Source organism: Tursiops truncatus, chromosome 10, assembly GCF_011762595.2.
Source record: "Tursiops truncatus isolate mTurTru1 chromosome 10, mTurTru1.mat.Y, whole genome shotgun sequence".
Classification (NCBI taxonomy): domain Eukaryota; kingdom Metazoa; phylum Chordata; class Mammalia; order Artiodactyla; family Delphinidae; genus Tursiops; species Tursiops truncatus.
In genome coordinates, this window is record NC_047043.1 from 10,675,725 (window position 1) to 10,703,698 (window position 27,974).

At 44.3% G+C, this 27,974-nt stretch overlaps 1 protein-coding gene across 4 annotated transcripts in view; it reads left to right on the forward strand.

The window, feature by feature from the left end:
* The window catches only part of CD83 (CD83 molecule), a 178,351-nt gene extending 151,830 nt beyond the window's left edge, over positions 1-26,521 (forward strand). Inside the window, exons 1-7 of one of the 4 annotated variants that reach the window (XM_073810348.1) lie at positions 2,154-2,305; positions 2,454-2,601; positions 8,551-8,656; positions 9,272-9,387; positions 21,533-21,743; positions 23,874-23,980; positions 25,363-26,521. In XM_073810348.1, coding sequence (XP_073666449.1) covers positions 21,557-21,743; positions 23,874-23,980; positions 25,363-25,491 — 423 coding nt within the window. In that variant the 5' untranslated portion in view covers positions 2,154-2,305; positions 2,454-2,601; positions 8,551-8,656; positions 9,272-9,387; positions 21,533-21,556 and the 3' untranslated portion in view covers positions 25,492-26,521. Of the gene's footprint in view, positions 1-2,153; positions 2,306-2,453; positions 2,602-8,550; positions 8,657-8,998; positions 9,180-9,271; positions 9,388-21,532; positions 21,744-23,873; positions 23,981-25,362 lie in introns of those variants that run through there. The other 3 variants (XM_004311064.4, XM_019945234.3, XM_073810349.1) reach the window with 3 other exon arrangements.
* Positions 26,522-27,974: the final 1,453 nt, after the last annotated feature.

Consider the following 27,974-nt stretch of genomic DNA (forward strand, 5'->3'; position numbering starts at 1 on the left):
GGCATCAACCTAAATGACCATCAATGTATGAATGGATTTTAAAAAGTGATATATATATATATATATATATATATATATATATACTGGAATATTATTCAACCATAAAAAAGAAGGAAATCTTATTATGACAACATGGATGGACCTTGTTGGTATTATGCTAAGTGAAATAAGTCAGACAGGGAAAGACAAACACCATATGAGCTCACTCATATGTGGCATCTAAAAAACAAAAAACTTGTGGATACGGAGAACAGGTTAGTGGTTGCCAGAGGCAGGGAGTGAGGGGTAAACAAAATGGGTGGAGGTGGTCAAAAGGTACCTATTTCCAATTATAACGTAAATAAGTCATGGGGCTGTAATGTACAGCATGGGGACTATAGTTAATTACACCATATTGCATATTTGAAAGTTACTAAGAGATTAGATCTCATAAGGACTCATCACAAGAAAAAAAATTTTTGTAATTATATATGGTGATAGATGTTAACTGGACTTACTATGGTGATCATTTTGCAACATATACATTATATAACATTTATACTGCAATTTTTTAAAAAGATACAACTCTAAATTCTAGTGGAGGAAACAAAATATAAAAAGCAAACTAATATGTGAGATAATTTCAGATCATGAGAAGTACTATGGAGAAAAATAAAATGGGGTAAAGGAGGTGGCAGAGGTTTACTCTTTTATACGAAGTAGTTAAAAGAGACTGTTCTGGAAAGGTGATGTCTGAACAGACTTGAATCAAATGAGGGAGGAAGCCAGGCCGTGATTCGGCAAGAAGGTTCTAGAAGGACAGAGAGCAAGTCCAAAGACACAGGAAGGTGCATGTGAACAGGTCACTTCAGCGTAGATGTTACTGTAACACAAGGAATTCATCGGATGGCAGGTCTTCTTCACATGGCCTTGGAGGAGTCTGGTGCCTGGAGGAACCTGGTGTGGGAGAAGGCTTTCCTCCAAAGCACCTCAAATCAAGTCTGAGGCCAATTTCTCTGTGTTTTGTTTTTCTGCAACTTGTACCTGTTGTGAACGGCATCTCTAAATGCTTCTAGTTTCTTAGAGGAGAAAAGCAAGCCAGCCAGAAAAGTACAGAAGCAAGAGGTCTTTCTATTTATTTTGTTCATTAAGTGAACAGATGAGCACATCACTGGAAAGTACAGGGTGACTAAGAAGTAGTCCAAAGGGAAAAACCTAATGGGGGAATTTTATTTTAAAACATAATTTACATATCCACACTTTGGGTTTCCCTCTCAGCCTCTCTTTGGTTCTCAAAGCCCCTGGGAGAAGCTGGAGTGGTGGAGTGGGTATCTGAAGGTCCCATCAGCTTGAGGGCAGGGCTGTGGGAGTGAGGCCCCATGACCCCGTGGCCAGCTGATAAGAGCTCTCCACACAGGGCTGTTTGTAGACCACGAGGTGCTTGGCCACAAACCTTGACCCTTGACTGGGCTCAACTGTGGTAGATTCGTTGGAAGGATTAGTTCAAGAGCATTTTTTTCGTTCAAAAACCCTTCTCTTGAAAGGAGGGCTTCAGAAGGCACCCTTGGGGCAAAGGGGAAACCCACCCTTTTCTTTTTATAGGACTTCCTCATCCATCAGGTCAGTCAACACAAGAGGCGAGAGTCTGGGTAGAGAGAAGGGTGCCCGGAGCAGTAACCATGGATTTTGCCCCCTGTCAACTAGCAGTCACCAGATGAGCTATTCCTAGTCAATCACAAACATCTTTTGCATATTTGCGATGTGCTCAGCATTTGATAAGTGTCTGACGACTTCCAACACCAAAAACGTGTTCACTGGCCCCTCCTGTAGGACTTTCCCTCAAAGGCCATGCTTTGCTCTCATTTCCTTTCTCTCCTGATCCAATCTCCACCTTCCCTGATTCCTATCCTCACTGTGCGTTCCCTCTTTGTAGAACCACCCTCAAGCTCTGTACTCCACACCCCTCACCCCCAGCCTCAGACCTTCCCAGAGAAATTGTGTAGAATTGAGAGACAAAGCAAGGTCCACTTGAAAAAAGAGTGTCCGCCCACATAAACTTCTTCAGAACAATCTTTGCACAACGTACCTGCTGCTTAGTAAATGTTTAATAGTGAACTAAAACGTCCTCCTTTCCATGCCCATCCCCCAGAGCCCTGCCCTGGGACGGGGGAGGTGAAGAGAACTAAGATAACGTCGTTCTTCAGCTTTCTCCTCTCCTGGCTTCCAAACTCTGCCCAGGTTCTCCAATGTCCGAATTCCAAACATGATGACCTGCTCTACTGGCAAGACCTCTGAGAGAAATAGAATAACAAGCCACAGTCCTGGTGTAAGTAGTTGTGCGAAGGGAGGGTTTGAGGGTCCACAGAAGTGGCGAGGGCACTGGCTATTTTTGGTTTTTTGCCCAAGGTGAATGCATGCCTGCCATTGGCAGTGAGAATGTTTTCTAATGATGTAGGGTTCTTCTTTTCTTCAAGTAATGGAGCAGAAACACGCAAAGGTGACAGCTACTGGTTTCAGAAAGATCATATGCACTTCGTGTTCATGTTACTTTTCTCTCTCAAGTGAAATTGAAGATCGAGCCATCTGTAAACTCTGTCATCCTGTTCAAGGAAGACCCCCAAGGTAGGGCTTGGAGCTGTTCCTTCCCCTAATCACTGCCACTTCCAGTACACTCTGAGATCCTCTAATTTTTTATTGTAATGTGGCCTGTATAACCCGAGAATGCTTCATAAGGAGTGGACTTCTCAGAAATATGTTCCTACCTCAGTATGAGGGACTTTTTAGGAATACATTAAGGATGAAAAATAATGTGGGAATTCTGGCGGTTAAGCGGGAGTTGCTGTGAAGTCACATTTTTAGGCTGTTAAATAACAGATTGGGGAGTTCTATTTTCAGCAACATGGTTTTCTGTGTAATAGAAAAAAAAAAACCCCACCTTTTGCAAATTTCTAGAAATAATGAATAAATTCTAACCAATATGTAGCTGTACCTGCAAGAGAGTAAGGGCAATCTGGAGGGTAAAAAATGAAGAAAGAGGGCTTCCCTGGTGGTGCAGCCTTTGAGAGTCCGCCTGCTGATGCAGGGGACATGGGTTCGTGCCCCGGTCCGGGAAGATCCCACATGCCGCGGAGTGGCTGGGCCCGTGAGCCATGGCCGCTGAGCCTGCGCGTCCGGAGCCTGTGCTCCGCAACAGGAGAGGCCACAGCAGTGAGAGGCCCGCGTACCGCAAAAAAAAAAAAAAAGAAGAAGAAAGGGCTATGAGCCTGCACGAGCTGATGCTGGGACTTCTTGGTAGGGGCAGGGGTGGGGTGGGAGAGCAGAGGGGGTGCAGGTGGGGAAAAGCAGTTGTTTGGGCTTCAGAATTGGCTGGGGAATCAAGGGGCTTAGGTTTTAATAACCAGCAGGCATAGAAGAGGAAGCCTGGGCCCCAGGAGAGGAGAAAGTGGGAACTGAAGCCCACCCCCACCCCAATGTAAGGATGAACCAAAAACAATTGCCCACTCACCCAGCGAGATTACAAAGAAGCTTTTTTTTAAAAAAAACAAAAAACAAAAGCCTACCCTTAATTTATTAATTTATAATCATAGAGGTGCCCTCACAAAGATATGGTATTTAAATTTAAATTACCAGAGTGGTCTAGGATACATCCCACTAAGAGATTAATATAAAATGCTAACCCAGGCTGCTAATACCTTTGGGGCACCTGGCTGAAACAAACATAAAATCTCTCTAGGAGGCTACACCCTCCTCCCAGACCCTCTAGGATCCCCCTATGTGAAGCCCCTATTAAAGATTAACTTACAATGAAAAATTACAAAATACATGAAAAAAAATCGATAAAAAACAGTTAACAAACAAAGCAAAAATCAATAGTAAAACTCCAAGAACTTCAGATAATATAATCATTGGGTAGATTATAAAAGAAACACATTTAAAATGATAAAAAGTCATCAAAGGATTAATGAAGAACACAATAAAAGAATAGGACACTTTCGGTGCAGCCACTATGGAGAACAGTATGGAGGTTCCTTCAAAAACTAAAAATAGAACTACCATATGACCTAGAAATCCCCACTTCTGGGCATGTATCCATAAAAGATGAAAACTCGAATTTGAAAAGATACATGCACCCCAATGTTCACTGCAGCACTATTTACAATAGCCAAGCCATGGAAGCAACCTATGTGTCCATCAACAGATGAATGGATAAAGAAGATGTGGTGTATATATATATAGATATATACACACACACACAATGGAATATTACTCAGCTATAAAAAAGAATGAAAAAAATGCCATTTGCAGCATCATGGAGGGACCTAGAGATTATCATACTAAGTGAAGTAAGTCAGAGAAAGACAAATATCATATGATATTGCTTATATGTGGAATCTAAAAAAATGATACAAATGAACTTATCTACAAAACAGAAAGAGACTCACAGACATAGAAAACAAACTTATGGTTACCAAAGGGGAAAGAAGGGGGGAGGGATAAATTAGGAGTTTGGGATTAACAGATACACACTACTATATATAAAATAGATAAAAGACAAGGACCTACCCCCCCAAAAAAAAGTATAAGACACCTTCAAAGAAAACCAGACTGAGTTAAATAAGAAATCCAATATAACTTCAGAAATCTTTTTAAGATTATAATTTAAAACTTGATATGTTAAACTGAAGATACATATCACTGAATAAATAATAGTGACTGGAAAGACACGTCTGAGGACTACTTGGAAGCCTGCACAGCAAAATGAAGGGAGACAACACTTGGAAGAAGGGCTTACTGACATGGAGTGTGGGTGGGAGGGTCCAACACACATCTATTAGGTGTTCTAGAGGGAAACAGCAGAGAGAATGAAGGTCAGGCAATATTCCAAGACAATAAAGGAGATTTTCCAGAACTAATGAAAGCTACAAACCTCAGCAGGTTAAATAATACGAAATTCTCTACTAGACACAGCACAGTATAACTGAAACAACACCAAGTAGAAATGCAAGATCTTAGAAGCACTTATAGATAAAAGACAAGTTGCCTACAAAATAACGAGTATCAGTTTGTCCAGAACTTTGCAACAGCAAAAACAGAACAGAATAATATAGTCAAGGTGCTAAGATAAAACAGCCATCTATTTATAACTAAATTATTATTTAAGAATATGGGCAAAATAAACATTTTCAGGCAAATAAAAATGAACAGCATTTACTACTAACAGATTTTTGCTGAAAGAATTACTCAAGAATATACTTCAGAAGAAACTGACCCTATAAAGAAGCAGTGAGATGTCTGATATTAGATAGATTTGAACAGATACTTAATACATAAAAAAGACTAATTGGGGAGTAGAAACGCAAGGTGGCGTGAAGGTATAGGTCGCAATAGTATGTAAGATGGGCAGGGGATGTGCAGAGGTCAGGCATTCAGGCATTTTGGGGAGAAGGTTGGCAACATTGATTTTTTAGACTTTATTAGATCGACTATGCTTATTAAAAGTTATGTAGAGGTAATCACTTAAGATGAGAAATTCTATGTATAACTTTTCAACCAGTAGAGAACACTATGGAATATAAAAGTGTGGTCAATATAAGATAGAAGTAAGAGAGAAAATAAAGAAGCAGAGAAAAGTCCAATTAAGTATGAAGCATGAAACAAGATGACTGAAATAAATTCAAATATAGCAGAACTCAGGAAAAAAGTAAAATTAAACTCTCAAAAGTCAGTTGTATTGGATTAGAAAAATCTAACTGCATGCTTTAAAAAGACATAGAACTTAAGGACAAAGAAATGTTGAATGTAAGAGTATAGAAAGTTACTAGCAAAATATTAACCCAAAGAAAGTGATGTGGTTATAATAAGAGTAGACAAGACTGTCTTTGAAGCAAAAAAGAAATATTCAGGGAAAAATGGTCACTAAATAAAGATTAAAAGGAACAATTCACTGGGAAGAGATAATTATAACTTGCAGGCACCTAAAACATAGCATCAAGTTATATGAGGCAAAAAATTAATAAAATTTCAGATACATGGGCAATTTCATAGTCACGGGGATTTTGGGACACATCTCTTTCATTAACTGACAGTTTAAGGTGACAAAAAGTTAGTAGGGCTATGACTTAAGTAACACAATGAGCAAGGTTGATCAGACACCCCTGTGGCAAACGGACATTCTTTCCAAGAACACCTGACACATTTACTAAAAAACCACGTTAGGTCACAAAGCATTTCTCGATAAGCAGCAAAGAATCACACAGACCACATTCTGGTCATACTCAACTGCTAGACCAATTCAAACCAGCCACGTATTTGGAATTTTGGAGGAAAAAAACCCTTTAAATAATTCACGACTATAAAACTGTCTTAATGGAGAGTCTAAGAACAAATTGTTAACATTATAAGAAAGTTCGGCAAGATTGCTGGCTATACAAAAGTAAATTTTTATTCACTGGCAACAAGCAACTAGAAAAACTTAGTTTAGAAAACTATACATGTGAAAATAGCAACCCCAGATAGAAAGGTACATAGGAATACATCTACCAAAAGGTGTAGAAAACTTTTATGTATGAAATTTTAAAAATTCCCGAAGACCTAAATAAATGGAAAGATACTCAATATCGATGGACCTGTAGAACTGATTTCTAAAGATGTTAATTTTCTGCAATTTATGAATGTCTTCCTATTAAAATTCAAGCTAGTTTTTTTTGAGGTTCACAAGTTGATTCTAATGTGTATAAGGCAGAGCAAAGAACCAAGAACGCCAGGCCAATCTAGAAGAGGTAGATCAACATATGAGGGCTCCCTCACTCCATCACCATAGTAAGACTTAACTCTAGTGTGACTAAGCAGTAAGAAAGCGATATTAGCACAGGAAAAGACAGAATACAGTCCAGAAACAGGCCCCCACACACATGAAAATTTGTATATAACAGAGATGCTATTTCAAATCAGTGGGGAAATAAGGACTTTAAGCAAGCAGCATTGGAACAACTGCTTATCCACATGGAAAAAATAAGTTAGATCCCTATATCAAACCATATTTAAGTGGATTAAAGACCTACATATGAGAAAGCATGACTTTAAAAGTTTTGGAAGAAAATAAAAGAGAATGTTTTTATGATCTCAGGGTAGGAAAAGATTTCTTAACCACAACACCAGAAGCACAAACCATGAATGAAAAAAATCAATAAATTTAGCTACATGAAAATATTTTTTAAAATCCTTTTGTACATTAAAGGGATCATAAAGTGAAAAATACAAAACTGAGACTTGGAGAAGCTCTTTGGCACGCACTTTACCAAGAAAGGATTTGGCCCAGAATTTATAAACAGCTCCAGTGGAAAAGGCCAAATGATATGAGGACACCCAATGGCCTCAAAACATAAGAAATGATTTTCCTCCCTCCTAGTGATCAATGTCACGTAAATTAAACAAAAGGGAACTAACATTTCATATTCATTACATTGGCACACATGAAAAAGAATCTGGTGATGCCAAGCCCTGCTGAGGAGGGTATAAATGGGCACACACCTTTTGGAGAACAAGATGTCAATATTTAATAAAGCGGTGGGATTGCTGGGTCAGAAGACCTGAGCATCCCCAGCTCTGTGCAACATTGTTTATAACACTGAAAAATTGAAAGAAAGCTTAAATGCAGGTATGGGATCTAGCAAGGGACAGATGTTTAATTAAGAATCTATCGCATACACATATGTTTATTTTCTGTACCTATTTTTGTATCTTTAAAAATTTCTTAATTAAAACATCAGTTTTAGTGGGGGTTATGGGGAAAGCGCACTGGCACAGAGCTAGTGTGACTGTCAATTGGTACAGCCACCTCCCAGGGCAAATGAAAATGTCATGTGATGCAATTCTTTCTAACCCCTTGAATGGACAAAGGTGGAAAAGTTCCATGACAGCTTGCGTTGCCAAGAGTGTTGGGAGAGAGGCATGTTCATGCACTGCAGGTGGGAATGTAGTTTGAGGACACCTCTGTGGAGGTTATTTTGCCAACAGTTAATAAAATCGTAAATCCCCTTTGACCTGGTACAATGTCCTCTAGGTATTTATTCTAAGAAAATATGCTATATTAGAGCAAAAATTTATCTACACAGAAGTTCATCATAACAATGACACTGTTGTTTGTATTTTAATAATAGTAAAAGAAATAACTAATACTAACATTATCTAGACTACTAACCCTAGACTAAACATGTCCAACACTAATAGGTTCTAATTTATGGTACAACTGTAGGACGGAATATTATGTAGCCATCAAAATGATGCTCTTGATTCTTTTTAATGATGTGGAAGCTCTTGCAGAATATTAAGCTAATATGAAGTAGATTACAAAACAGCACGTGCAGTATCTATGCACTGAAGCAAAGACACCAGAATGTTACCAGAGGTTACTTCGGGATGGTTAGAGGCAATTTTATTTTCTTCTGGATTAAAGAAAATCTTTTTCATACATTTTCTGTGTGTGTGTGTGTGTGTGTGTGTGTGTCTGTGTGTGTGTGTGACCTTCGTTTTAATAGGAGATGTTCTTCTTTGTTGAAATAATTTAAACAGGCTGCATGATATGGACGGACAACGCCAGAAGGCCGGGGGCCAAGTATGACGGATTAGCCGGGTTCCTTGGGAAACCTAGTCTGATGATCACAGAACCTGGAGAAAGGCGAGTCCTTGGGTTCACTGTGATGTCACCACTGGCAGCTGGGCGATCGGGAGAGCTGCTCCTCCTCTCGGAACCTTGTTTCGCTTCCGTGCAAAAGACCTAACAGCCTCGGCTGGCCTGGCTCCCGGCTCTGTTTGGAGGGTCAGCGGGAAGGTGTCTGGCGTGCGCGCGCGGTTTGCCAAGCCGCGGGCGCGGTGCTTTCCTCGGAGATTGCTGTTGCCGCGGCTGGGCGGCGGCAGCAGCTGCAGCAGCAGCAGCAGCAGCAGCAGCAGCGACGCGGGCTTGGGGCGCGGGGGCGGGGCCGAGCGCGGGGGCGGGGCCGGGGCAGCGGGGGCGGGCCCGGGGCGCCCCGGGTGGCGGAGGCGGGGGAGGCGCGCCGCCGCTTCCGCCGCCCGCGGGGATCCCCCGGGACTGCCGCCCGGGGCAGTCCCGGTGCGTGCGGGTACAAGAGGCAGCTCCGGGGCCCCACGCCGGCAGTCCCCAGCGATGTCGCGCGGCCTTCAGCTCCTGCTTCTGAGCTGCGGTAGGGCCCGCGGACGCCCGGCGCCCCCCGCCCGCCTCCCCGGGACACCCCCTTTTCTCGCTTGCTCACGCCGCTCTCTCTCCCTCTTGCAGCCTGCAGTCTGGTGCCCGCGGCGCGGGAGGTGAAGGTGGCTTGTTCGGAGGATGTGGACTTGCCCTGCACTGCCCCCTGGGACCCGCAGGTCCGCTACGCGGTTTTCTGGGCCAAGGTAAGCGCGGCGCGGCAGGCGAGTTAGGGTTGGGTGGTTTAATTGCAGACCGGGCAACCACCTTCCTGGGGCTGGCGACCCTCTATGGCTCGGGTTCGGGGGCATCTCCCATAGCTGAACTCGGTACACGGTCTTCCCACACGCCTCTCCCATCACCGCTCCAAGCCCAGCCGCATCCAGGTACAGGCCGACTTAGATTTAGTTCCGCCGGGGACCTCAATCTTCTTGCCTCTAAAGGTGGTCCTGAGATGAATGATCCAAATAAGACGTTGTGGAGGGCAGAGAACCTCTTATTTGGATTAATTCCAGAGGCCACCTGTGGTTATGGACAGCAGGCCAGGGAGAAAGCAGCTAGTGCAGATCTGGCATTGGACGGGAGGAAGGTCTCCCGGATTTCTGATTTCTGGTGTTTTGTGACGGTGGTGCTCATACGTTTGGGGAGGCGGGAAGGGGGCAACTTGAGAGGAAGGAGTGCCAGAGAGAAGTGATAGGCTTGTTTCTTAGGTGGTAGTTATCTGTCATCCCCGTTCTGGGGTACCCTTGGCCTCCTCCCTCTGGCCGTCCTGAGAGGTCCAGCAAGGAGGGCGTCTGTGATGGTGCACAGAGGCTTCCCCGCGTGTAAGAACAGTGTCACTGTCCCTACTGTAAGAGAATTGAGTCAGACTGAGGCTTTTTTAAGGTTTCCTCTGAACTGGAACCTTTGCAGATTCTAAGATTGTGGTTCTGGTGGCACTGGAAACCCAAGCAGCCACTGTTTGCTGTCACTGTTTTTTTTTTTTTTTTTTTTTTGTTTTTGCTGCCGATGCTCCCTGCCTTTAATGAGGTTACTGCCACAGTGGCACCTCTGGCTGAAGCACCATGACTGTGATATCCCAGCCTTACTCTGCGGAGCTCACTGAGTTGTCATCTTACCTTGCAGGAAATCTCTGTGCGTTTGTAGCTTTCCACAAAATGCTGGGTTTTCTTCTGCCCACCGTAAAAGATGCTGTAAGAACCTGCACAAGTATCTAGCCATTTAACAAGGCAGCATAGGACCCTTAACCTCTTTGTGTGTGTGTGTGTGTGTGTGTGTGTGTGTGTGTGTGTCTCCTAACCAGATTGTCAGTTCCCTGGGGACAGTGCTGCGCCACTGCTTTTGTGTATCCTGCACGGCACCCAGTGTTTGCCCTGCTAATTTTGAAGATGCTCAGTGAATTCAGGCAGACCCTTTATGATTATGCACAGTGGAAACGGTGCTGGGGCCTCGGGACGCTGCATTGTGTATGAAAGTAGGTTTGTTATTATTCCTACTTCATTTCCACCTTACTCACTGTGGGATCAGAGAACACAGCAATTCCAAAATTGTTCCCTTGTGAAAACAATAGTATGTAAATAAAAATATTGTAAAACCAATATTATTTGAGTACTCACCATCTGCCAAGCTCTGAGGTAAATATCTATGTACATCAGCTGTTCCAATCCTTCCAATGGACTTAAGAGATCAATACTGTTACTGTTCCTGTTTTACGGATGAGGAAACTGAGCCTTAGGGAGTGAAATAATCTGCTCACTGTTACACAGCGGGCTAATCGCTGGAGGTGGGATTTGAACCAAGCAGTCTGGCTCCACAGCCTAGGTTCTTAGAGGTCTATCTTGTTATTTCTGTTTTCTCCGTTAATTACTTAAAGAAAATGAAAGTGTCTTTGGGCTAGCCAGGCAGGGACTTGGTTATCTAAAAGGAGGGGAAAAACATGAAACCACTATCCCTTTCAGAGAGCAATTAAAAAGGGAAAACAATATTAATATCCCCAGGGGAGTAATTACAAAGTACTCATGAAACAAGTAGATGAAATTTCAGACTGTAAAGTTCAAACAGTTGTCAAGTTAAATCTTGCACGAGGTCATTTGGAATGATGCAGTAAACCAGAGTGATTAACCTTTGACTTTTCCTTGGCTGTCAGCTGATGATGTAACTCTATAATGTATGTGCTTGTTTGTTGAACACAGTTCTTGCAAGCTTTAAAGACCCTGAAGGTCTCTCAAAGCTCTGTTAAGAGAAAAAGACAATAGTCTCTTGGCATTCTCTTTTTTTCTGTTGGTCCGTGAAATAGGGTCATTGAAAACTCATACCCTAGTTATTTTTTTTAAGGAGGAAACTGTGATTGAGTCATGGTGGATAGGAGAGCTATGCTATGCCAGAAAACTAATCAGATACCTTGAAAGTGATATGCTTCATTTTTCAAGTACTTTTGAACAGATCTCAGCGTATTCTGTAGATGTTTGTTATTTTCCAGCCCAGTACTTATACTTTTGCATCGATTGTGCTTGCACAACAAAAATGGTTAGAGTGTACTGGAAATAAGGCCAGTGGTGAAATGCTGAAATTCTGCATTTTACAGAAGATTATCTTGTCATTTCCTCCCACGACTTTCTTGTAAAATGTTTCAGTGATGCGGAGAGGTAGCTATGAAGTGAGGAATTTACGCCTGGTGACCACAGCCAGCCTAGCTGGCTCATCAGTAGGGTGGTTTGTAAAACCACTTTGCACAGTTGTAGGCTGCTTGTGGATCAAGTAGGCAGAGAGTCCCTTGGAGTGTGGGGTTTCGCCATCCGCCAGATTGAATCGCATTCTTGCAGGCCTTCTGCATATCACAATTACAGTTATAACGACTCACAATTTAAAAATCCATTTACCACTCAGTTCTCCGGCACCACAGAGCATCCTGCCACTGTCCAGTTGGCACTGATTACTTACGATTAACAAAAGGACCCATGTAAACCATGTGTTTCTTATCATGTGCCTTTTACCAAAAGGCTCGGAGCAGACGGCATCCATTTAGCGTTTGCAACATTAGGGTGAGTTGGGAACAGTGTCCATTTTATTCTCTCTGTTTCAAAGGTACAATGACAGGGGACTGGGCGGGGGGTGTAATATAGACATGCCCAGGGGTCAAAGGGAGAGCCAGGAGTAGGCAGAGATAGCCCAATTCCTGTTAGCCCAACTCTTCTTTCCTGTGGACTGATGTCTTCCCAACTGGGATCCAAGAACGGGGACCTCCTCTCATCCCTTCCCGTATTGTACCTTTGAAGGCAGAGTGAATGATTGGGAAGAAGTAGAAAAGTGAATGCGGTATATATCCATTCAGTTTAGCTCTTAGGATTGGGAATAGACTGTGGTTGTTGAGGGAGGTATTTTGAGCTATTCTGAGGCAAAGAGACATTGGTCCATCACTCTTCTACCAAAGTAGAAGAACGTGGCTGTGACCTTGGGTTAGATTCTAGTTCAAGAGGGTCATAGCCCAGTCCCATGTCTGCCAGGAGTAAGGACATCCCTTAAAGAGCTCCGTCTGTGCTGCATGTGGAGCGGGTTCACACTCTCTTTAATGAGGCTGCACTAGGTCTGGAAGGGGAGGATGACACTGGATGAATGGAGTGTTCAGGCGTGGTTGAAGTTCGCCACTGCTCGTAATGAGTGGTTACTTACGAGGGCGACGTAGCACCGTCTCTCTCGTATCATGCCGGGAGCCCCAGCACCCTAGGGTGAGGCATAATGAAAGAGGATATATAGTGTCATCTCTGAGTGACACCACGGGGGTGAGGACAGAGGTGCGTCACGAGACAAGTGCCCTTTCTAGATGATTTCCAAAGGAAGGGAGAAGGGGGAAGTGAGACCACGATTTCAGAGAATAGATCAGACTTGAACTTTACAATATTTAGGAGAGATGCAGCTATGGCAGGTCATGGGCTCTCCTGGGGACTGAAGGAGAGCAGATTCTTGGGCTCGCATGAAGCTACTTCTAAAGTTCCAGGACAATCGCTGCACGGACATTGCCTGTCCTTGATCTGTTATGAGCTGTCCTCCATGTATGTTGCTAATCTCCTATTCAGTGGAGTCCTGTTTTTTTGTCTCTAGCATCTTGTGTGACAATGAGCCCCCAAGCGAGGAAGTGCTAAGGAGGAGCCTTCGGATGGGCTAGGGTTGATGAATGGCCCGGGCAGATGGCATCTGTACAGCCACCAACCCTGATGGACCCACGAAGGAGACAATGCATGCCGCTCCCTGCACTCACCTGATTCTAGAGTGACGTGTGTTTTAAGATAGATTTGAGATGTTTTAGGAGAAAAAGGAAACATTTCTACATTAAATACAGAAGCGCCGAAACATTGAAATGCGAAAACAGTGCCTGTGTGAGCATCAAAGAAAAATCATACCATCCCCATTGGCACCTATACTACTTGACCCGATTGAATAACCTTTAGGTCAGACTATGAAAGGCAAAAAGTGAATTTTCAGATGTCTCCCGTATTTACATTTTCCTCAGTTCGTAAATATTTCTATGTCCCAAACGTGTGCCAAGCCCTGCGCCTGGCAATAGCCATCCTAAGACCAGGATGGACCTTGTGCCAGAGGACTGTCAAGGGCGTGCACACGTGAATCCACACGCATTTGGGGGGACTGAGGGTAAACTAATGATCTGGAAGGGAGAATCATACCACAGAGGACTGGGAGGTACTGCCAGCAAGCAGGCTGGGAACAGACTGTGAACACCCCCGAATGCTGAATTATAAGGGCTTGAACTTGGTCCTTTCGGCAGCAAGGAGCCTTTGAAAGTTTTTAAGCAAGGAGGATAACATCGTGCAAACTATGTCAGAGGAAAAGCGTATTTCTTGTGGTGAAAGACAGACTATAATTCATCCCGGAAGATGAATCTCAGAGGGAAGCTTTAGTCTTTCACTGCAGTGAAGCTGCCGTCGGGTTAACTCAGGGAGGCTGCAGCACATTCCTGGGGTCACCTCCCCTTCTCTCTTGGTCACCAGTCCTGTTGTCCACATGGTTCTAGGGAGGAGTGGGCCAGTCTCTAGAAGAAGTCCCATCCAGAGGAGAATGATGGAGCGCTGACATTTTTGGACAATGATGAGACACAGCAAAGTTGCTAAAAATCTTTCAGCTTGGAAGAGGGTAGGGAGGAAAAGGGCAACTGAGAGTTAAAGAGAAAAAACTGCCAGCACTTGTTTTCCATAAATAAAAGGGGGAACCCGAGTCACATGAGGACCGAGTATGTTAGTTCTGTACTTGGTTATGTCACTACACAAAGAAGAGGAAGTTAGAAGAAGGTCTCAGTGACATCAGGGAAGGTTTTATGAAGGGCAGGACTATAAAGAGATACATTACCTAAAAAGAGGGTTCCTCCACCTGAAACTGTTTCCATAAGTCCTTCCTGGCTACTCTCGGGATAACCTCAGATTTTCTACCGACAGCGCTAGCTCAAACCAGAGCTGAACTAAAGTACTTCCCTAAGACTCTTTACACCTGAAGCATAGTTTTAATTTTTGTTGTTGCACTGGGGTGTACTTGGGTAAAATTTCTGTGTGTGTCGTGTAGTTAGGTAGGTATAGAAGTAAGAGCCCAAGGCTTGTGACTACCACTTGCTCTTTTTGTGAAGCACCAGCTAGTCTACTGCACGTTCTTGTCCCAATTGTCCAAGAGAAGATAGATTCCAGAAGAACTGGTAGTTGTCTAGGATTATTGGTCCAGATGGGGAAAACCTATGGGAAAAGATAGATGCTCATTGCCATAGATAATTCATGTTCACCTAGGACCTGACTCACTGGGTCAGTTCTGGAGAACAAAGGACCTGAGTCCAGTCACACCCTGGTGTCTCTTTCACCGAGCAGTGGGGGGCATGTGAGCCTGAGTGACAAAGCAGGACTGGCCTTGAGGTTGGAGCCACGTGGAGACAGCCCCGCATGTGCCACATTTATTTCTGGAGTGGGGCAAGGTGCTCCTATCAATTAGGAATCTTTCTGTTGTGAAGGCTTGTAATCCAATCAAAACTAGCTTAAAGAAAAGGGAATATATTGGCTCATGTGGTTGAAATAAATAATTTTTAAAAATCAAAATATAGTTCCTACTTCAGTTATGCCTGATGTCGTGGGTTAGATAGTGTCCCACAAAAAAGTTATGTCTCAGTCCTAATCCCTGGTATTTGTGAGTGCGACCTTACTTGGAAACAGGATCTTTGCAGATGTAACCAAGTTAAAGTGAGGCCACACTTGATTAGGGTGGCCCTGAATCCAATGACGGGTGTCCTTATAAGAAAACAGAAACACAGAGACAGATGCACAGGGAGAACAGCACGTGAAGGTGAAGGCAGAGACTGAAGTGATGTGTCTACAGGCCAAGGAATGCCAGTCTCCAGCAATACCAGAAGCCAGGAGCGAGGCATGAAACAGATTCTCCCCTAGAGAGAGCACGGCCCTGCCAGCACCTTGATATCCGACCTTTGGCCTCCAGAACTGTAAGAGAATAAGTTTCTGTTGTCTTAAGCCACTCAGTTTGCGGTAAGGCTAAATTTGGAGGTTCGTGAATATCCTCAGGGTTCGGTGACTTTCTGTCTCTCAACTTTTCCTTCCTTCGTGTTGGTTTTATTATCAGCCTCCACGTGGCAGTGAGATAGTAGCCGGTAACTGGAGACTTGTCTGTCCTCCCGAGATCAAGTGCAAAGCAAAAGACTGTGTCTCTTCCATCTCAACAATGTCAGATTATACTTAAGTGGCTTTGACTGGGTCACGGATCCATCAGAACCATTCCCTCTGGTCACGGAGGTCAGGCCAGAGTCAAGTGTGCCTTTTCTAGAACCAGATGTAGTGCCCTCCAAAGGACGTGAACTCAGAGCCCGTAAGGATGCCCCTCCCGGTCCAGCAGGACCCCCAAGAAACTAATGGAAGAAGGACGATTGGCATGAACAGTGAGTGGCCCAACGTTGCCTTCAAAGCCCAGTTCCAAAGGGTATTTTCCACGTTACGATGGTGGCTTAGAAATTCCGAATGTTGTGGTTATTTTGGAGACCTTGTGGGCAGAAAAACTTTCTCCCTAGAGCAGAGATTGGGACTTCTAGAACAGCTTTGCCAGAGGAGACTGGAAGTATCAGCTGGAAGGAACGACTGAATGGGTGGGTGGAGTAGAAAGCTACTGGATACAACAACAATTCCTGTTACCAACATTACCGATTATGAAGCACTATTATGTGTTTTCTCATTTGATGCTTAAAATAACCCCATGAGGGAAGTAAGGTAGTTACAGACGAGCAAATCCAAGTCAGAGGTAAAGCCACCCAGCTACCTGATGCTTGACTCCAGGTCTTCTGATTCCAGAGCTAGTGCCCTTGTGTCTTCCTCATTGTGTCTAAAATTCACTCATTCATTAAATAAATACTTTTTGAATATTTCCTACATGCAGGGAACTGTTTGGAACTCAGTGGTAACATTTTTAGCGCTTTCTGTGTGATTGACACTATGCTACAGTACCCACCTACCTCATCACAGATATATTCACACCAACTTTGGGAGGTGTAGTTACCCTCCCCCAGCTCAGGGGAGCAAACGAAGCCTGAGAGCTCCAGGCCCTTCGCCAAGAGCAGAGCTAGCCATGGTGGGGCTGGGGTTTGTTTCCACGTCTGTCCAACACCAAAGCCTGTGCTCTTAATTACGTTGCCTCTGTCATACTCATAACTCTGTTAACAGCCATAAATCCAGCTCTGTCTGTTAGACCCAGTAAACTTCAAAGTGGAAAATCATTTTTCCAATAAAACTACACTTAGAAAAATACGATGTTAATGCTTATACATTCTACCCCCATTATGACATCAACCTCTGAGCCAAACTATTTTGCATGTTATAAAGAGCTGTTTTTATGATGAAGGGGGATTATATTGGCACTTTAATTGAGTTGGAAACCAAGGTACATGAATGTTAGTGCATGGGAAATGCAATAAAAAAAAGATGTTCGATGTGATTGGAATATATCAGATTAATTTCATACCACCTTTAAATACTAACATCCATTCCTTTAAATATGTTTAATTAAATTGTTAGATTAAATATTTATATGCATATATATATGCACACATTTTTCTCCTCAAAAAAATCTCTTCCCTTTTCTTTTACTTTCCTATCACATTCCTAACAGATCTCACGCATGATAAATTTGGATTTCAAGGCTGTGGAATCAAAATTCTTTGCAATAGGAATGGAGCTGTTGTCTTCTTATATCCAAAGATGGTAATCTAGGAAGTTAGCATATATGTGGATAAAATTATGTAAACTTCTAAAAAAATCCCTTTTCACAGTAGGGATTTGGCTGAAATATAGGTTCAATTTCAGCCATATTTAGATATTTATTTGATTTCTTTCTAGTTCAAATTTATCCACCATTAAAAAAAACAATTCACATGCGTTTAAAATTACTACTTGTATTTGCTTGGTTTAGTATTCGGCAAATTAAAGAGAATTTATCTTAATTTAGGGCTTGTGGTTTCCTTAAGGTCAGATCTCCATCTTAGAGAAGGAATATGGTATTTAAATTATTTAGTCAAATTGGAGGCCTTGAGACAAAAGTCCGTAGGCTTTACTGAAAATGAGATGTCTTATATTTTGCCTTTTCTAATTCAACCAGAAAGATAAAATTTGTCAGCATAAGAGTTAATGCATGGAATGTGGACTTTCAAAACATAATTTGGATGTGTGTTTTGAGGAATTAATTTGCCCACAGTGTGCTGTGGTGTAGCCCTCTGCAATATGAGCGTCGCAAAGTGTGCGTCAAATAGTTCCTGTGAGTGACACTCGGCTGTGAATGAATCTGCGGGTTCCTTTTGTTATAAATGACTATTTCCTCAAATGCTTTTGCAGAGAGGCAATGAAACACTTTTAGATTTGGAATGTTGAGAGTCATTCTTGCCAGTGGTTTATTTTGAGCCAGCTCAGATGTTTATGAGAATTCATAAAACCAGGCGAAGTTGAGGATGGCCCATTTGCTGTCATTCCATGTTCCTCCCCCTGACATTCCTTCGGTTCTTGAACAGTGCTGCTTGGGCCACGGCTCACTCCCCCGATACTGCAGGCTGATGGCTGCTTGGCCGCGGTGCTGAAGACGATGAGGTGAACTTTTGCATAAAGTCTCTTGGTACTGCGAGCGCTGCACTCGCACCTTGAGCGTGTGACGATAACATGGAAACTACAACTATTTTTGCGGCTGTAGAGGAAGGGGGAATAGGCTATGTACATACCTGCAGCTTGAAGCTAGAAGGAAGGTTCTGAACTATTTCCATGCGCACTGTGTGAAGTTACAGAAGGTTCCTTTTATTACAGGTAGTTATCGGGCACAGAGAGCTGTTCATCACTTTGGCCAGAGGTCCCAGGTTAAGCCAGTACTTCTCTCAGTTCTCTCGATCTTTCAGGAAGGGGCCATTGGAAGATGACCCCGTGAGAGCTGAGATAGTTTGCCACGATCCCACTGATGGCTGTGGTGGTTCAGTAAATCAGAATTCTGCAGGCTGCTTTGGGGTTCTTCGTTTTGACTTTCCCCTACCTCTTACTTTCATTCTTATGATTTCACCCTGCCTTGGCTTTGCCATTGTAAAATAACCTCTCTGGAGGTTTTTTTCAGAGACCCGTGGAAATCTGACCATCACATAAACTACTTTTTGTTGTTACTGCTGATTTTTAAAATGAATTCTCTTCTGCAAATAGGCAGAAGGCCACTGCCAGTCAGTTCTGATCACCGCCACATACTTGCTTCAGCAGTTCCCAGCAGCCAGCGTGATAAAGGGGCCATCTTTATGTAAATAAAACACAATAGTTTATATTTCCACCAGCTCCAGAGGGGTTCTCAGTGGTTTTTTTTTTTTTTGATCTTGACTTTCAGATAGGTCTTTTTGAGTTGAGGGAGGGGTCACTGGATAGGAGAGAAGACCGCCCTAAGGAGAAAATCTGAGGTAGAAAATCCCAGAATGATTGTTGCAGACAAGTTTCCATCTTTTGGGATGCAGGAATTTCTACAAAACTCAATTCCAGTGAAATCCATTGGAATGACATCTGAGTTGAACACATTTGGAGGTTAATTTAGAAAAGAAAAGCAGATTGAGACAGCATCGTGGGGACTGCAGAGATTAAGCTGAGTTAATTAGTTCAAAGTGGCCTTGGGGGGGGAGGTGGGGGAGGGAGTCTTGGAAGCGGTTGGCCCGGGATGGTCCTGGGCACCTGACCCATCAAACGCTCTGGTCAGAGGGAGCACTTCTGCCAGGCAGCAGAGGAGGGGAGAGGTGCAGTCACGTGATAAGGCTGCAATTTTTGGTTTAATCAGACTGGAAAAGGGGAAAACTGGTGTAACTCAGACGTGTTCTAAAATCAGTTGGACGCCTGAGGTTCCTTGACCACACCTCCTTTTTTTGTTTGCTTGTTTTCTTGCTCTGTTTTTGAACACCGAAATGCCCCAGTCTTGATTATTTTGGAAGGAACCTTTCAGCACAAGGACTGTCAGGAAATGGGATTTACGTTCGTAGACCTTGCCTGAGAAAAGCTATTAGTCTCAGCCCAGTGCTAGGAGTGAATGAAGCAGGGTTTCTTGCAGGAGCGATAAATTAGCCACCAGATGTCTCTGCAGGCCACTCCACAGGAATGCCCATAGGAGCCCGAGCCGTGGAAGCTGGAATCTGAGCTTTCCGTGGACCTCAAGGTGCATTCCCCAACTTAAGACATGAAGCAGAAACCAAGGAGGGGGTGTGTGTGTATGTGCATGTATGTCTTCTGTCCTGGGCTGCCTCTGCCTCACTGGGTGTTCCCCCCATTCCTTGGTTATTTATTTCCCTGTGCTGATTGCCTTTTGAAAAGTAGGAGAGGAGTTGTAGGGTGCTCCCAGTACAGGAGATTAAACAGCGGCAGGTGCAGGCAAAGACAGCAGCAGTGTCTGACTGCGGTGTCTTTTCCTAAGGGGTCCCTTTGGTGCGGCCACTACGCTGGGGACAGGGAAGGAATGCCACTGAATCCCAGGCTCCCTGCTGTTCCCCAGCCACCCAGCAAAGGGCTCGGGGCTGCCCTTGCACACTGAAAACGGTGATTGGCTTTACTGTTTATGTAAATGAGTTTTAGAAGCTTTAAAACATTTCAGTGGAGGATCAACGAGCAAGTTAACTAGACAAATTAAAAATATATCTGGGGAAGAAGGGAATTGATGGTGAACGTGATGTGTGCTTAATCGTGGAAGTAGGAGATGATGGAAAGACCCCACCAGTTTAATTGCAAAGACTGTTCAGGGAAAAAAAACCAGCCAGTTAGTTTGGCTAAATTTGCCATCTACCCCAGCTGGGCTGGTCCATCCTGGGTACAATGATTTAAGCCGTAATTGCCCTTCCATGTATATCTTGATATTACTACCAAGTGACCTGACACATAAAATCTCCACGTGGCGCTGCTGTCAGCTGTCTTCCTGCCTTAGCGGAGGCGTGAGCGTGGTACATCCTGCAGCGTCACAGATGACCCCACAGGTACGCAGTCTCTGAAGAACAGGGTGACTTCATGAGAGGCATTGCTCATCTGCATCTCTGTGTTTTCTGTTGAGTTGTTTGGCAATGACCTTAACAGATTTAGAAACGTTTCCAAATAAAAGGCCGGGCTACAAAAATAAGAATCAGTCAGTGGGTGAGTTGGTATCTGACGAAAACAAGAGAACATTGAATAGAGAACAACCAGCAAGAGAGTGTGATTCAGTGTGATTCATACGCGTCATTACACAGTCGTCAGTGACACACGGTTATCGTCCATAGGGACACTCTCTCCTTCACGTAGGGATACAGAGAATCGTAAAATGCAGTCCTGATCTTATTCTAAAAAAGATGGAGCCTTAAAGAATTCTCCTAGATTCTCTCCTCCTCCCCCAGGCATCACACACACACACAGTATCTTGTTTTAAAACAATTAGCTGAGGATGGAGTTTATGAAAACAAGAGGCATAACCTTGACGTGGAGGCCCAGTGCTTATAGGTTCTGGCAGTAGAGCATGACGTGGTTTGATTCTTGTTTTTTAAATTTATTTTATTGAAGTATAGTTGATTTACGATGTTGTGTTCATTTCTACTGTACAGCAAAAGTGATTCAGTTATACATATATATATTCTTTTTCATATTTTTTCCATTATGGTTTATCACAGGATATTAAATATAGTTCCCTGCTCTATATAGTAGGACCTTGTTGTTTATCCATCCTCTATATACTAGTTTGCATCTGCTCATCACGAACTCCCAATCCATCCCTCACCCACCCACCTCCCCCTTGGGAACCACAAGTCTGTCCTCTGTGTCTCTGAGTCTGTATATGATTCTTTCTTAACAGCTCACAAATGGCAGTGCAGAGAGGATGGAGGTGCCCCAGGAAGACCTGCAGTACTATCAGCAGAGGGCCTCTTCAGAGGCCCCCAGGGAAAGGCTGTATTCCCTGAGGATCCAAAACACTACCAGCTGCAACTCGGGGACCTACAGGTGCACTCTGGTGGATCCAGAAGGGCAGAGAAACCTCAGTGGCACCATGATCTTGAAAGTGACAGGTGAGGTGATCTGCGGCATCTGTTTTCTCCTTACAGTATGCAGGGCACTTTCTGTATGTAGGTCCTAAACTTGATCCCCTCAATCCAAGTTTACCCTGTAATTCAGAAGCTTTGGATAATATCTGTGGCTGAAAGCTAAATCCTACTGCAAGGATGTCATAACTTTCTCTACTTTCTTTTTAATAAGGACAGATCTACCCCAGCCTGACTGGGGTGGATGCCAAAGGTAGTCAGGCGACTAAGTCAAACAACTCTTACTCATGTAAGAGTCCTTCGGAGCCAATAGGAAGTTTCCAAGTCTAATTTTTGGAAGACAGAGAAACTGGGTAGTCTCCCGAATAGATCAGATAACTGTGTAATATTCTACTCATTGGGGGCTTTCTAACCTGGCCTAAGGGAGCTGCTTCATGTTTCCACCTTTTTCACATGAGAACAGCATTCCTCTCCCACTTTACAGCAATTGAATGTCCCAATACCTCAACTCAAGCCAAAGAAAAAGGGTACAGCAAGAAAATAGCGTTCCCGTGACAGAAGGCACATTTTTGCTCTATGCAGTAAGACCAGGAATCAAGTATAAAGACAAGGATTATCTCCTTGGACTTTTTTCCATAACTTTTCTTTATGTAGCTTAAAATACGCCTTGCGTTTGACTTTGGCCCAACTCTTGTTAGTGGCTGGGGCTTGAAATGACGAACATGTTGTTACAGAGGCCCTGACTTTGTACAATGGCTACTTTCTCCTGCCACGGAGAAGCGGAAAGGAATCTGACTCGAGATAATATTCCCACACTCGCAAGAACGCAATCACTGCTTAGGGGTCAGCGTTTGGATTTGGTTCACTGTCTTATACACACACACACACACACACACACACACACACACACACAAACACACACACACCCCCTATACCCTTCTCAGTCTCTAGCCCTTTACGCTGCTTCGTTTGTCTTCGTGGCATCTGCCGTACCTGCCGTGGTACGCTCCCTCAGTGAGTATTGTTCGCATGAATGAGAAATGGGAGCAGCCCGGCAGGAAGGGCAGAGAGGGCAGGCGTGTCCTGCGGGGAGCAGAGAGGAAAGGAATAGGGAAAAGCTGGCTTGCTTTTCCGTCCTCTGCGAAGGCAGTGCTGCCTACAAGTTGAGTGGTCAGACTAGAGCCACTGGGATCTGGTTCAAATATTAGCTCAGCTGCTCATTAGCATCTTACCTTGGGGAAACCTCTGAGCCTTGGCTTTCTCATCTTTAAAATGGGGATAATATAATATTGATATTATCTACAAAACAGGCTTGTGGTGAAGGTTGAATGAGATGTTGCACTGAAATGCTCAGTCTGGTGCCTGAGGTGGGCGTACTGAATGCTCGTTAAATGTTAGAACCATCAGTGGCTCTCAGCCCTTCTCTTCTGGGGTCCCAGGCCTCTGTGAGAATCCATCCCCAGACCATTGCATAAAATCCTGAATCCAGTTTCAGGGGTCGACAGCTGTCTGGAGGCCCATCGTGGCCCTGAGGGCGGAAGCCCCTCCTGTCACCCTCACTCCATCTTCTCCTGCCCCAGTCCTCAAGCCAGCTCCCTGAGCAAACTTGCTGCACATTGGATGTCGTGCTTGAGTGGGGAGAAGCTGTCCCGGCCTTGTCCCCTTCTGGGCTGAAGGCCTCCCTCCTCCTGCACTTGCCCCCTTCCCGGGGCTGAGGCCACAGCCTTTAGCAGCCCCCAGGGAGCTGGTCTGTAGCCCCCGTTGGCTGTCAGCCTTGGTGGAGGGGTTTTAACAGGTCTACAAAGGCACATCGACATGTTCCGTAATAGCAGGGCAGCTCTGCCACCTGCCTTAATCCCTCAGTCTCTCTGAGCCTTGGCTCCTTCTTCTGTAAACTGGGGTACTCAGACCTGCCCCTGAAGGTTCAGTGAGATGCTGGATGTCAGCCCCTTTGCATGGAGCCAGGCACAGGGTGAGTGTGAGCGCCGGCTGTGGCCACCACCGTCATTACCGATGTCCTTCCCATGGTACAGACGTGAGGGTAAGAAGGGGAGACCATTGGACTTTAATAAGCCAGAACAAAACATTCTTAGCTTTTGCATCCTGGTAGAAGAGCCCTGTTCAACGGCTTCATATTTTACGTATTTCTTTTTAAAGGATGCTCTAAGGGACGCAAAGAAGAGACTTTTAAGAAATACCGAGCTGAGGTTGTCCTGCTGTTGGCTCTGGTCATTTTCTACGTGACACTCATCATTTTCACTTGCGTAAGTATCTTTCTTAAACATCTCTCATTATTAAAAGATCACCTGGGTTACCAATCGAATGCGTTTTGTAGACAGTGTGAGTCATTTCATAATGGCAAGAGACCTATTCGCAGAACCCTGGCCTTACAGAGGCCCCCAGACTGTGAGAATCTCTCTGGGAAGCTCCCAGGTTGTTTTCCGTCTGGCGGCTCCACACACAGCCTTGTGAAGAGAAAATGAAGTAAGATAGCGGTGGAAGTTTGTGAAATGCCAAAGGATCCTCCTAAGGGACCAGCGGGCCTTGTAGATACGGTGGGAGAGAGTTGGACCCTGCCCATCCACCATCCGGGCGACTGCTGTTCTTTCTGTAGGCAGGTGAGCAAGCCCGGCCACCCTGGTGTTGGATCCATCTCCTTGGTTGGCCCTTGAGCTCTTTTCTCTTAGAGATTCCCTCTTATAGTTTGGTACTTCCACCACTTTTTTTTTTTTTTTTTTTTTTGGTACTTCTGGTTGCTATTTTAGATATCACTTTTTAAGAATGAATCCTGAGAAGCCAGAGGTACACAGGGTGTGGCCTGGGGTAGAGGACTGCTGGCCAGTACTTGGGCATCCTTGACATGCCCTTGACCTACTGGTTGCAGACTCCAGCTTAGACTCCTCCCTGCCCCCCAAGCCTGTTTGTGCATGGCTGGTCACCTGGGTTGACAGTGGTCGTAGGGGAGCAGGGCCAGCTCTGGGCCTGACCCACTAGGAAGTGATCTGTCCCATATGTCTCAGCATATCAGGAAGTGCTGGCCATTTGGGGACCAGGACATCAGTCACCCAGGAGCTATTCCAGCGCTGGTTCTAGTCACTCATTGGCCCCATCTGTTCACTTGCTTGACGCTGGCCGAACACTCATCTCTCTGGTTGCTATTTTAAACGTCAGTCCATCAGAAGACTCCACTGAGCGCCTACTGTGTATAAGGCATTATGCTAGGCACTGGGGGGCATGTAAAACGCATAAGAACTATGTCCTTCCCCCAGGGAACTTACAGCTTGGTCTTTAGAGTTATTTGCATATAAGAAGATAATTAGCGTTACCTGGCAGTAAATTTTTAAAATGAGTGACTCTAGTTTTTTGTTGGCAAGTGCCTGTTTCTTTGGGCACTGATTTTCCATGCAGGAAATCCTAGTGTTAGGGTCTGGAAATGGCCCCAGTCTGTAACTCCTGGTTGAGGTTTGGAGATACCCGCGAAATAGCACAAGCCCACTGTAGAGTGAGCGACGTAGCCCGCATCACGAGGGCTCCCACATGAGCTGTCCAGTCAGCTCCTAATGAATGGAGTTTAAATCCAGGTGACAGCTGAAGCATTTTTCCAATTATTCACTTCTCAACGTATCTCTTTGATTTTATTTTTCAGAAGTTTGCACGACAGCAGAGTATTTTTCCAGACTTTCTTAAACCTGCCGTGGAACATGCTTTTCTCCCAGTTACCTCCCCAGATAAGCATTTGGAGCCAGTGACTCTTCACAAGACAGAACTGGTGTGAGCAGGGTTTCTGCAGACTGTTTTTCCAAGGTTGAAGGCTCCGTGGTGTGCATCCACATCACACCGAACAGGAGAAGCCTGGGCCCCACACTGAACACACCATCCTTCCTGTGAAGCCCTTCGCTTGACTGAAACATCCAAAAGTGGATCCCACCCCACTTTTTGTGAGCGGGGCCTTGAAAATTGTGACATGACCGCAAAGCACGGGGCCGCCTACAGGGTGCTTTTCAGTGCTGCTTCTTTATGACCTTATTAGCGTTTTATTCAGCTATCTGGTCAACCTCTTGGACAGGTTTGTTTTTTTTTTCAGTCTTAGAAAAGCTATGGTGAGATGCAGTTGGAAAAGGACCTTGGGATGTATGAATGCCTGGAGTTGGCCCTGTGTAGACCCTTGAGGGCAGCTGTCCTCTTCCACATCTGGAAAACATCTCTGAATTTGCTGTGTTTTCTTGTCTAAGCCCAGATGTTTTATGTCTGGGAGAAAGTGACAGGGTAAGCTGAGAGACAGAGGGAAATATTTAGCAAATAGTTTGCCGGCATGAAGGCCCTGCTATTACCAAGGAGTATGATGTGTACGCAGAAATAACAGGTCGATGAACTGTCCCCAACAGGGCCTTTTTATATGGGGAAGGCATCCATAAAGAAGCAATAGAGAAGAATGTCACAATTATTTTTATATCTGTGTATACTTGTCAAAGAAGGATTTGTGCTGCTTCTCCTTTTGAAATCTGTATCTTCAGTTAGATATCGTTGTTAACTGACAAGCAACCTGTATATGGAGGGTGAGAAGAAGTGGGAAACTGTGACAATAGGAGGGAGAGCTATTTAGGGACCTGATGAAAATGCTGGACCAATTGTGCAAACTGGATGCTGGCCCCAGTTGTCCCACTACTTAGCTGTCTGATCTTGGACAAGATCCTTATGGTTTCTACTTTCTCAGTTGTAAACCAGAAGGTTGATGTATGAGTTGATTGAAAAAAATGTATGTGAAAATTCTTTGAAAGAGTATAAAGCACTATCAAAATTCCAAACTCCTTTAGGTCGTTATCCTTATTACTGCAGTGGTGTTCTGGGCATGAGAAAATGCTTTTCATTTTTTATGTTTTCCATCGTTCCAAACAAAGAAGGCTACAAAGGACACTTTCCCATAGTCTTCTGTATGAATTCCTTTGGGGAAGTGAGGCCAGTTCAGTGGTCTGTTCTTGAAGCACCGGCCAAAAGTACTCCAAGATGCGGACACTCAGGGGCCACCAGGCCACGGGGAGAAGGGAGTTCTCAGATGTCCCATTGACATTCTGGCAATTGTCGGGTTTCTCTTATCAGACTTGGCCCTTTCCCTACTTATTTTCCGAAGAGAATATTGCCCATGCTAATATTAGGGAGTAAAAGGGATGCCAAGTTTGGTGTTTTTGCCTCTTTGTCAGAGCTTTCATGGTATTAAATGTATGCATGTGAAGAGGGAGTGTTTTCCTCTTTTATATTTAAAACTACTCGTAAGACTTTGAGATGAGTGCTGGTATGTCTGTGAACTAGTTTGAGAACCAGACCCAAGATGAAATTCGAGAATTGAAAGCATGGCTGAGTCCTTCCTCTGAGTGTGTGTGGGGGGGCATTTATGGCAGGTAGACGTCTGTGAAACGGCGTCCCCTTCTTCCCAGAGATGCTCCCAAATCCATCCTCGAGTTGCCTTGCCACCAGGCAGTACCTGATCAGCTTGACCACATGCGTGACCATAGGTGGGAGGGATGGAAAGGAGGACGGTTTCTACTTCAGAAGGATGTGTAGAGTCAGGGGCTCTGTACCTGGGATTCACGGGGTTTCACTCAAAATTCTCAAATAGTTCCATTACCTCCCCTCCCCCAATGGTAAGAACAATCTAGTGCAAGTGGTTGGTGGTTGTAATAGTTATAAAAGCATTATAGGTGAATCCACTTTGGAAAATGACTCTTTGTGAAGATGAATGCCCGTAATATGTCTGTAAAAGCTATAGATTCCCTTTCAGTGGAATCAACTCCATCCTCAAATGCTTTACCAAAAATGCTGGCGAGACCATTGGCACGGTAACGAAGAACTCAAGACTTTTTAGCTGGTTTGACGCCCAGCTTCACCACTTAGAAGTTTTACCACCTTGGACAGGGGATTCACCTCTCTAAGCCGCAGCTGGCGGTACTTCAGAATAAGAATAAAAATAGTATCTGCTTCTTAGGCTTGTGTGAGGATTAAATGAGATAATATGTCTAAGAGCCTAGCCCAGTATCTGGCAAATAGTAACATTAGAACAAGATTAACCTGAGAACAAAAAAAGAGAAAAAGGCAGCAGAGAAAGTGGCAAGGACAGTGAATATTTGACAAAGTGCTTTTGTTAAAAACAGAATTGACTTGGTGGGAGAGTCATGTTGCTTTCAGAGGATTAATACAAGATGAAACCAAGTGCTTCATGGTCATTAGAATTATAGTACCTGAGAGGCCAGGGAGGGGGGTGCC